Raw genomic sequence first — 10,901 nt, 5'->3', positions numbered from 1 at the left:
TATATATTACTTTTAGTACTACATTAAAAAGTTTGCCATTTCATATCTCAGAACAGTGGTGGTTTCTGATACGTGGTGGGCGCTCATGCCCCCATATGTGTCTTTTCATATTATGTATATTAATTTAAAAAAATAATAATAGAGATTTTTTTTTTATTAAATTACACTTGTGTTTGTGAATTTGTAGTGGGGTCAGAGAGGAGGCAGATGGAAGTGTGACCTACTGCCTTATGGGAAATGGACTGACCATCATGGCCGACGAAGAGTACTTGACCATCAGCTCCACCTTAGAGCCTGCCCACAGCATTCCCTCCCACTTTATACCAACGACCATTGGAACCCCCGAATCTCAAAATCAGAACAGCTTTCAAACTCCAAACTTTTCCCCTCATGTCCCCACCACTCCCAACATCGCACCACTTAACTTCTCATCCGACACGCCGACCACTTGCCCCCTCGTCTACCCATCCCAGCCGCTCACGACGCAGCCTCCGAAAACAAAGCATCACCCTATCCAACAGGGCCTTCTTCCCAGCCACTTCAAAGTGACGTCCAAGAACATTCGGCCTACGGTGCCTCCCCCACAGCCTCCGCCCATAACGCCAATCACAGCCCAGATTATCTCCTCAGTGCCTCCCTGCGCAGGAGCGCCCATCCCGACACTGCCTTCCACAGTGCTGACCTGTTCTGCCCAGATCCAACCCCAGCTAAGAGAAGAACCAGAGAGGAAGGGAAGGGAATACAAGGATGATTTTGATGAAGAACTGGATGAAGAGGAGGAAGAGAGTCGGAGGAAGGCAAGAAACTGCTATTCAGTTCTCAAAGTTTCAGTGTTGAAAATAAGATCTATAACACATTTGATTACATTGTGTTAGAGATTATATAAAAGCATAACATGAGACAGATAAAGTGTGAAAAAAATCAGTCTCCTCTGTGTTCTCCTGCATTCATCTGCAATAATGCGCTGCTGCTAGTCAGAAACAACCAATCAGGACCAGCAGGAGGGTCTTAGCACCGTCAATCAAGCTCATGTATGAGTTCCAGTTGTAGTAATGGTGGAAAAACTACTTACCGTTACAGGACAACATGATCATCCACTGTCATAGGCGTAACCTGCCATGCTAGTTAGCTTGCGCGTTCATGACAGGTTCCGATGTGGGAAAGGAGCTGAAGCGTTCCTTTTTCATGGTCTTCTGATTCCCACTTTGGGAAGTGATTTTGATCAGGACCAGAAGCCTAAATACACTGAGATGCTGCAATTTAACCGCCTGATTTTTTAAAATTATGTTCAACAAGTAATTTACCTAAAAAGTGGCTAGTGAGTGTATAAATAACATATTGGTGTAATACACAGTTGTAAAAATGGATGGTTCTGAACAAGGTGTTTATTACCGATCTTTCCACATTTTAGGGCATGATTAAAGAGTTTGAGCTCACAGTGGTCTTGACCAAGTCCAGGAACGGAAGCTTTGGGTTCACCATCACTCGTAGCAAGATTGATAATTGCTACTACATACAGGAAATACTGGACAACCCCGCCAAGGCAGATGGACGACTCAGGGCCGGGGACAGGCTCATCACGGTACGCTCCGAAGCACGCGTCTGCACATTTAAGGACTCTTTCTAGGAATGAGATGTGTGCCGTGGCTTTTCTTTCAGGTAAATGGACATGATGTCACCTGTGTGGCAGATGATGTCGCCATGACGGTACTCAGGTCATCACCTAGAAGGCTGAATATGACCCTCGGCAGAGCGGTGAGCAATCTGGTGGGTCCGCCTCCCTGCGACAGCTTGCCTGACGTCGTTCTCCACAAGACCCCTTCAGGACAGCTGGGTGGGAGCCCATACAATAAATGTTAGTTTCTTAGACGCACCAGTTTAATCGGTCAGTGGTATTTGAATCTATGTGTGCTTGTGTCCTTCCCAGGAATAAAGCTGACAGGTGGCATTGGCAGCAAATGGCAGGGCATCTACTGCTTGGAGGTGGTGCCAGGCTCCCCGGCCAGCGAAGAGGGCAGCGTCAAGCGCAATGACAAAATCCTGTACATCTGTGGCAGGTGCACCCTGGGAATGACGTTAGAGGACGCAGTCAAAGCCTGCGAGATCGCCCCTCGTAAGGTCAAACTCAAAATTATTCGGTACGTGTTCGTCTTGGACTAAAAACAAAAGATACCATCCCATGTCAGTGTTTATATTTTTAAGTTAATCTTTGGCTTCTTGGTTTTTGTGTCACAGGGAAGACCAACCAGTTACTCCCAAAGCTAAGTGGAACGGTGAGTTAAATAGCTTCATGTTAATGGCAAGATAGTTTGTATGTAATGCCTCACATGCACTGAAGGACTGCTTAGAAACCAGATATGTTTGTGTAGAGCCGAGAGGTGACTATGTGAGTTCAATCATTACCAGATAAGTGTTCCTTAAAGCAAAAATATTGGCTTGTTGCTGCGCTCCTGTTGTGTTTACAAAGACACAACAGGAGCATATTCTGTTTTGCATATTCCAATGGTTCTTTTCATTAATAGGTTTGTTTGACTGGAAAAAGGACAAGAAGTTCTTTGCTCGTTTTGAGGAAACTGTCTCATCTGAGAGAGAGTTTGCTGTTGAAGACGGTAAGTTGTGTTTTTTTTTTCTTTCCCTCGTTTAATTCTCCATGTATCTCCTCCAAACCCTCCATGAGCATTTTCTGTTCATATTACGATTTTCTGTCAGGTTTCAGTTCATTGTCCCATCATCAGTAAGAAGCTGAGCTCAGTGCTAACAGATACCTCTCTCTGCTGCTTTGTGTGTGTAGGCGTGTGTGCGTGTGTGTGTGCGTGCGTGTGCAGGTGTGTGGGGGTGTGTGTGTGTGTGTGTGTGGGCGTGTGTGTGTGTGTGTGTGTGTGCGTGTGCGTGTGCGTGTGTGTGTGTGTGTGAGCTCTGAATGCTGACAGACAGATCCTGGGCTCACACAGTGGAATTAATAATTAGCAAGCCCTCCACTGGAGTATTGGACTGCAAAGCCAATGGCATCACACACAGCTACACACACGTACACACACACACTAGGACCCATGCAAGCAGTGGTCTGCTGGACAGATAGCAGCTCAGTTGCCCGGTGACAGAACATAGAACAGTAAACGACAGTGCAGAGGGTCGATCTGAAAAGATCAGCCTTGTTGATCTGTCGCAGAGAGGACGCATCCATCAACGCTTCTTTTTGAAAATGGCCAAAGAGGTGGGAGGTTGGTGTGTTGTTTGTTTTCAAGGGCTTCATAGACGAGAGCAGGAGGCCTAACGCAAAGGACCAACCAGACGTCCAATCTTTTCAGATCATCTTCATAGTAGTATTATCATACCATCAGAATGCTTTCTGATTTGGTTAGTTTTGCGATAATAGCTACTTCATCCATTACTTTTGTCTTTCAGCTGAAGCTGTGCGTAGGACTGCAGAGAGGTTGAGATGTCGCTCTCTCACCCCAGGACAGGATGTAAGTTTCTGGAGTATTGTTTGTCTTTCTCTAGTTATTAGTTTTTGCTGGTGTACCTCTTTCTGCTCCTTGAATATTTTTAGCTCATCTTTCGAAGAATCTGTAACAAACTATTTGTCGTCTGTCAGCCTGAAAGAGTATTTTCTGGGGAGGATTTATCCGATTTGTTTAAGATCAGACTTCTTTCCAGTCCAATACGTCATTAAGGTCAATAAAATCAATTTCATATAACTCTGTGGGAACTCTAAAGTGAGGTAAAATAGCAGACTACATTTATTCAGTATTACACTTGCTCACCAGTTAGGTTCAGGACTGTTCAGTGTCTCTATTCCTTTTTAACTACAATAAGAAACCTGCTTTAATATTCTGACCACAAGTCATCTAAGTCACTCAGAATATCTTTTAACAACATCTTATTTCAGATAATGCCACAGTCTAAAGAGATTTGCACTGGAATATCTTGACTGAAATTAGCATGTCTATATTTTTAATATGACTTGATCGGGTCCATAATTTAGCACATAACATATTTCCAATTACCAATATCCAGAAATAGCCTCTTTCAGATCATAGCTCTGCAATAATCATGTAACCACGAGTCACCCCCTAGTTATGGATCATTTACACATCATACCAGACTTATAATGAGATCATGTTACGGGCCATGTGTAAGATGTAAGATAGATATGTCAGGGATTTTCCCTCTATCTGGCTCCATTTGCAAATGCATTTACTGCTCTATCAACTGAATAATGTGTGTAAGCAATAATAAGGTTTTACACAAGAAAGTAGGATATGATTTTAAAAGATAGACACAGAAAATTCAATCTTGTGGTCAATGTAATCACAGACAGTTTGCAGGCACTTTTAAAAGATTAATTTTGTCTGGGTATCTTTCTTGCAAAGTATTTTCATCTTGGGAATTTTTGTTAGCACATGCCTTAATGTATGAAGTTTTGTAAACCTACAATGCACGTTAAAAAGTATTTATTTAATCAACTTTGCTCTTCAGAGTTGCATCATGCAAGTGGAGTTCAAGAAACCCGAAGGCGGAGGCCTCGGCTTCGCATTGGTCGGCGGAGCTAACGGCAGCATGCTCCGAGTTAGAGAAATCTGCTCAGGTGGAGTAGCTGAGCAGGACGGCCGGCTGAAAGTTGGGGACATTCTTTTAGAGGTGACAAGCCATCGTGCAGAACCGCCGTTTGGTTTTCTCCTTTGTGTTTTCTGATTGTTGCTTTCTGACGGCCAGGTGAACGGTGTGATCGTGTCCGGCCTGAGCCACAGTAAAGTGGTGGATATTCTGCGGAAAGCTGAGGGGACAGTGCAGCTCACTATCTGCAGGGACATCCTGCCCCTGACCTACTCTGAGTCACCTACTCCGCCAAACATGTCTGCTCACACTGAGGCTATTTTAGCAGAGCAGCCGGCTCATATGTCCAACTCTGATGTCTGCTCAGCTCCTGAAAGCCTGCAGGATAGGCAAGCTGAGCGCCTTGTTGGTATGATGTCCAGCATCTCTCTTTCCTTTTATCGATTTGACTAAATAAGATTCTTAAATGTTGCATTTCAAGTTTCCTCCACTTTTACTGTAAATATGTGGAAGCCTTAAATTTGTCTTTTGCTGAATTACGTGTATTCAGTAAGAAATATTTTCATTAATATCACTGCGTCACATTTTATGGTTTTATTTCTATTGTCTGTTAAAAAAAATATATTTTTTACTTATACTTTACTTTTTGATTTATTAGTGTGTTCAGAAATGTTTACGTATTAATCACTTTGTGTTCTCCTTTTATGTTATATAGCAAAGCTATTCACACTCAGGGTAATTCAGACTGCTTCACAGGAAAAACAAAGGAACAGAGATTTCCAATAATTGTGGAGGGTGCTGTCGAACCTTGATAAAGTGTTATGTTGAGTAATATTGACAGCTGAAACGATATATTTTCAGATGCCTCTTTAGAGCCTGTGGTTAATGAAACTGAAGTTATCCTCACATCACCGCCTCCTCCGCCTCACAGAGTTACTGTTATGAGGGATGAGACTTCAGTTCAGGAGGTAAACATTGATATCAACACAAACGCCCTAATCCTAATTCCATAATTTAACTCAACTGTCTGTTTAAAATAGTTAATGTTCCATTCCTCTTTACTAACATCCACTAACATCTTCCTCCTTCTGTCTGTTGCTTCCTCTCGCTGCTTGTCTGTGGGACAGGAAAGTTGTAACAACACCCCCTCTCATCAAGCTTGCTGCCCATCCCTCAGTGTCACTGAAATGTTGCATGGAGCGTCTGACAGGTATCGACAGCTCCAACTTGTCCTTTGTCCCTTGTACGTCGTCTCTGTTGTCCTTCTCTCTACCTTCTTAAGCTTCCGGTTCTTGTTTTGTTTGCTGGAGTTCCACTTCTAACCACACGGGGGCAGAAGAGAGCAACAAATAACCTGAGCGAGACCAAACCAGTATAGTTATCAATAGGTTTATTGGGACCGATCTTTATCAGGAAAAACACAGCATGCTGACATTTATGAAAGAGCTGAAAAGCGCTTTTGAAAAATTATCTAACTAACTGAATTATATATTTGAATCTGGGGAAAAAATAAAATAATTAAAATTAAATGTTTTTTTTGTTTGGTTTTTCAGTTCTGTTTATTTATAATGCCAATTCACAGCAAAAGCCATCTCAACACATTCTAAGATAAACTGGTCATTTTTTTTATACAGAAATACATAATCAGTCTAATTATGCAGACAGATTTAATAAAATGAAATAAAATCTTTCTAAATCTAGACAGGTAAGATTTAGTGACCTTTTGATCAATGTGAACTATCCATCCATCCATTTTCTTGCACCCTTTTTCCCTCAGTGGGGTCAGGAGGGTTGCTGGTGCCCATCTCCAGACAACGTTTCGGGCGAGAGGCGGGGTACACCCTGGACAGGTCGCCAGTCTGTCGCAGGGCAACACAGAGACACACAGGACACACAACCATGCACACACACACTCACACCTAGGGGCAATTTGGAGAGGCCAATTAACCTGACAGTCATGTTTTTGGACTGTGGGAGGAAACCGGAGTACCTGGAGAAAACCCACCATGCACAGGGAGAACATGCAAACTCCATGCAGAAAGCCCCAGGCCGGGAATTGAACCCAGAACCTTCTTGCTGCAAGGCAACAGCTCTACCAACTGCGCCACTGTGCAGCCCCAATGTGAACTAATTCCTACAAAAAGAAGAAAAGTACAAAAACACCTGATTTGTCAACAGAGTTTGCTTTGCTTGATGAAAGGACTTTCTGAAGCCTGAGGTCTGAATTTAGATGGAAATCTGCTGTGATGATGTAAATGTAAACCACACATAAAGCAAATCATAGTTGATTACTGATTTAAATCTAATTAAAATAGTTTTTTTGAAAAATCTCATGTTATTCAATTTTCAATAATTAAATAATTGTGAACTTTTTCACATCTTGTCACATTACAACCACAAATTTCAGTATGTTATTGAATGATTTTTGAGGATGTAGAAAATAATAGTGTTGTTGAAAACAAAGGAAACAGGGTTTCAAAATTTCTTCCAAGTAAACATCTAAACAGTGTTGTTTGAATTTGTACTTATCCCCCTTTACTCTAATTACCCTAACTGAGATTCAGTTCAACTGCTGGCCTTTGCGAGTAATAAAATTGCTACATTGATTCAATTTGTGTGCAATTAAAGCTCAGTACTCATCTGTTCTGTGAAGGCCTCAGAGGTTTGTTAGTGAACCTCAGTGAGTAAATAACACTATAAAGATCTGGAAACTCAGCAGACCAGTCAGGTTGCGGGGAAGTTTAAAGCAGAGCTGGTGTTTGAACATCTCACATGTGATCAGTCTGTTATCCAAAAACAGATGGATCCAAAGACAGCACATTTATCAAGACATAGTCTAAACTGACAACAGGCCAGTAGAGAGTATGAAGAAGCTTTTGCTTGGTTCATGTTAGTCCACTCTGCAGGAAAACAAGTTTGTGGCCTAATTTCTACCTCACCTACTCACCTAGGAGACAAATTGTGACCAAACTGTTGGACCAGTCTTGCAAGGACATTCGGAAAACCCAGTCAGATGGTTGGAGCAGCGACGAAGATGATGACGTATTTGACGCAGCTTGTCAGGAGGTTTCCTCGCCGCAAACAGGTGCCTAAAGCTATCTTTCATTCTTTACTACAATTTTCAATTTATTGTGCACATTATCTTTCATGAGTGTTAAAAGAAAATCCTTGCTCTGCTCCTCAGGTCCGCCTTTGGTGTCACAGGAGGAACTGGCCAGTCTAGCACTGATTACTCCTGCCAAGACCAGCCAGTATTCCGGCTCCAGAGTCAAAGCTCTCATAAAGATCCTGCAGCATCAACTGGACCAGCAGGAACTGATCAAAGAGTTTCTGGTGTGCTTATATATAAAAAACATTTCAAAACATGGCAATATGCGGCAAACAAGCTCATGAACATATATGGACATCTTTTATATCTTTTTGTTCATTTTATTTGTTGCATTGTGTTAACTTTAGGCTCTGGAGCATTTGAAACCTTCGGACAACTGCTTGGTTGGAAAAGCTCCTGAGAACAGAGACAAGAATCGCTACAGAGACATCTTACCCTGTAAGACGACTTTGTTTGCTTTCGATGACATTGTTAATGTTATTATTGGTCATAAAATATATCATATTTGCTGAGTGTTTTTAGAAGCCTTTTGACAGACAAGGTGGACATGCTGTATTGGGCAAATTTATTAGCACCCTTTGAATAGATGGGTCAAAAAAACTTTTAAATTATTTTTTTGGTGGGTCTCATGATTTCACAACATTCATTCAGTATGGGGAACAGAATAGAAACATTAGGCTGCTGTAGTGATAGGTTAAGTAATAATACGACTTAGCCTGATGAACATGTAATGAAGACCATTCCTGTAATTATCCCGATTTATGTCTGTAATAAATTAAGAAAGAAATAGTTTAAGGAGCAACACAATCATGTAAAATTTGACTGTAAGTACATGCAGCAAAATGATGAAAGCAAATGATTTCTCTTATGTTATTGAACGTTAACATCCGAAAACGTAGCCTCAGACAGTTATCTGGGGAAGCCTAGCTACCAAACACATGGATGTGCTTGAGACCTGTCCAGAAGGTTTTTCCTCTCACACTCTGACTGTGTGTGGGGGTGAGAGGGGTCAACACGGAGACGAATGAGTGTGATAAAAGGAGCAGTGACTCCCAGTGGAATTAAAACTTCCACAACTTGCCATATGCCTGTTAACTGGTTAAGAAAATAGAAATGTACTGTTTTAGTTCCCGACTCGGAGGTATTTTTTCCAAAGAGACAAATTTCCAGTTTGTGTATATTTCACTTATTTTCATGGCCACACAAGCAGGATGTGTAGGGCTGTCTGAGTTAACATTCCCAACCTTCATGGGTCCATGACCAGTCCCATCATTAAGAGCTTATATCACAGTTTGGATACCCAGTGTTGAGATAGTATGGCAATGTTGATGGATGTAGCAAAAAAACATGTTTTTTTTATATTAATTACGGGGCCAAAGCCACTGATGCAAAGCTGTGCTGCCATGTTAGCGGAGCATGGAGCCCTTTTGTAATTGCTTGTTTTATTCAACTTCCCCAATAATTCTCATACAGGAGTTTAAACCATGGAAAAAAACTCTGACAAAAACGATTTACTACCACCCACTAATAGGTGTTGCTTTGACTTAGAACAACATAGTTTGGCAAATAGATAAATAGTAAATCACACTGACAAAACAAAAGTTGAATCATTGGATCATCACCTTTCACACAAGCCATGTCTATGTCTTATTATTGTCTTCTTATTTTTTTGTTTGTTTTTTTGCTTTCTGTCAAAAATTGTTCAAGTTTTCAGGAAGTTAATCAGAGGCTACTTTCAGAGACAGGTGCATGTTGAACACATGATTATGCTAAAAACAAAAAGTTAATAACTTTCACAAAAGATTTTCTAGGTGAAACCAAATGTTAGACTGTGAGTAACTTTAAGCTTGTGAGGAATGTTTGAAAGAATTTTCTTTCATCTACCTTGTTCTGCGTGAACCACTTGTCAAATCCACAACGTCCTGAGTATAAAAAAGCTACTGTAAAATACAGATTGTTGTATCTACATTGTTCAGCAGCAATGTTTGCCAAGATGACAGAGTTTGGGAAGGAAGGCGGATCAAAACTGATGACTCTTTTCAAAACTGCTCACAGTTCTAGTTTAATTCATGTTTAACATACTTGAACAATCAACAGCTGTATTGCCTCTACTTCTGCAGATGACAAGACACGAGTAGCCATCGGAGAGAACCAGGAGTACATCAATGCCAGCTACATCCGCATACAGATCGGAGCAGATGAGTTCTTCTACATCTCCTGCCAGGGCCCTCTGCCCTCCACGGTCCAGGCCTTTTGGCAAATGGTCTGGGAAAACAAATCTGACATCATCGCCATGATGACACAGGAAGTAGAACGAGGACGGATCAAGTGTCACAAGTATTGGCCAGAGAAGCAGAACACACTTTTGACCACCGACAGGTACCAGCTGCACCTGGAGAATCAACAGTTCCTGGAATACTTCCACATAAAGGTCATCCGCATGGTGGAGATGGAGGTGAGAAAGGAGCCCAGTACTGATTGAGTTCAGTGATGAATTTCAGTGTTAAGGAGACCGAGCTTTGTGTCATTTCAGACTGGTGAGACGCACTTCGTTCACCACCTGAAGTTCACACACTGGCCGGACCACGGCGTGCCGCAGAGCTCCGAGCAGCTGGTTCGATTCATCCGCTACATGAGGGCGGTGCACCACGGGGGGCCGATCACCGTTCACTGCAGCGCTGGCATCGGACGGACAGGAGTTCTCATCTGCACCGACATCATCCTCCATCTCATTGAGAATGACCTGCCTGTAAGTGAAGGCCAGTTCTCACTAATAATTAGGAATGCTTAGAATCAGAGTTTTAATAACAGCAAATCCCTGAAAACACATTGGCACTTATATCTTCTTATATGATCATTCTTAAAGCTATCCAAACTCTGAAACGGATGGTCAAAACTTTGCAAAACACAGAAATCGGTCACACACCGCTGGCTGGTGCTTGATTGGGTTTTGCAGTCTAGTAGACCTCCCCTTCAGATTGTTTATAGGGCGTTTTAGAAGTGGAAAATTTATCAAATGATTTTCATCTAATGTTTAACGTTTATTTAGTGTTTAGATTCTTATAGACATAGTTCAAATCTCTGCTTGAGCTGTTCATGACATTTTGCTACTCTGTTTCTAGATTAACGTAAGCGACATTGTAAAAGAGATGAGGCTACAGCGGCATGGGATGATTCAAACCAAGGTTGGTGAAAACAGAGGCGTAAAGGTTAACAGTTTAAAGTTTATTATGCA

The 10,901-nt window shown here is 41.8% G+C and overlaps 1 protein-coding gene across 2 annotated transcripts in view; it reads left to right on the top strand.

The window, feature by feature from the left end:
• Window positions 1-10,901, top strand: part of ptpn20 (protein tyrosine phosphatase non-receptor type 20) — a 33,156-nt gene that overhangs the window by 19,122 nt on the left and 3,133 nt on the right. Inside the window, exons 30-46 of one of the 2 annotated variants that reach the window (XM_008429711.2) lie at window positions 188-797; window positions 1,412-1,582; window positions 1,660-1,834; window positions 1,928-2,138; window positions 2,236-2,273; window positions 2,523-2,609; window positions 3,406-3,467; window positions 4,480-4,641; window positions 4,717-4,966; window positions 5,419-5,525; window positions 5,685-5,767; window positions 7,509-7,642; window positions 7,742-7,890; window positions 8,014-8,104; window positions 9,787-10,121; window positions 10,200-10,415; window positions 10,789-10,851. In XM_008429711.2, the coding sequence (XP_008427933.1) occupies window positions 188-797; window positions 1,412-1,582; window positions 1,660-1,834; window positions 1,928-2,138; window positions 2,236-2,273; window positions 2,523-2,609; window positions 3,406-3,467; window positions 4,480-4,641; window positions 4,717-4,966; window positions 5,419-5,525; window positions 5,685-5,767; window positions 7,509-7,642; window positions 7,742-7,890; window positions 8,014-8,104; window positions 9,787-10,121; window positions 10,200-10,415; window positions 10,789-10,851 (2,944 nt within the window). Of the gene's footprint in view, window positions 1-187; window positions 798-1,411; window positions 1,583-1,659; window positions 1,835-1,927; window positions 2,139-2,235; window positions 2,274-2,522; window positions 2,610-3,405; window positions 3,468-4,479; window positions 4,642-4,716; window positions 4,967-5,418; window positions 5,526-5,684; window positions 5,768-7,508; window positions 7,643-7,741; window positions 7,891-8,013; window positions 8,105-9,786; window positions 10,122-10,199; window positions 10,416-10,788; window positions 10,852-10,901 lie in introns of those variants that run through there. The other variant, XM_008429712.1, reaches the window with a different exon arrangement.

The sequence above is a fragment of the Poecilia reticulata genome, linkage group LG15, assembly GCF_000633615.1.
Source record: "Poecilia reticulata strain Guanapo linkage group LG15, Guppy_female_1.0+MT, whole genome shotgun sequence".
Lineage (NCBI taxonomy): Eukaryota > Metazoa > Chordata > Actinopteri > Cyprinodontiformes > Poeciliidae > Poecilia > Poecilia reticulata.
This window is presented reverse-complemented; position numbering and strand designations above follow the sequence as displayed.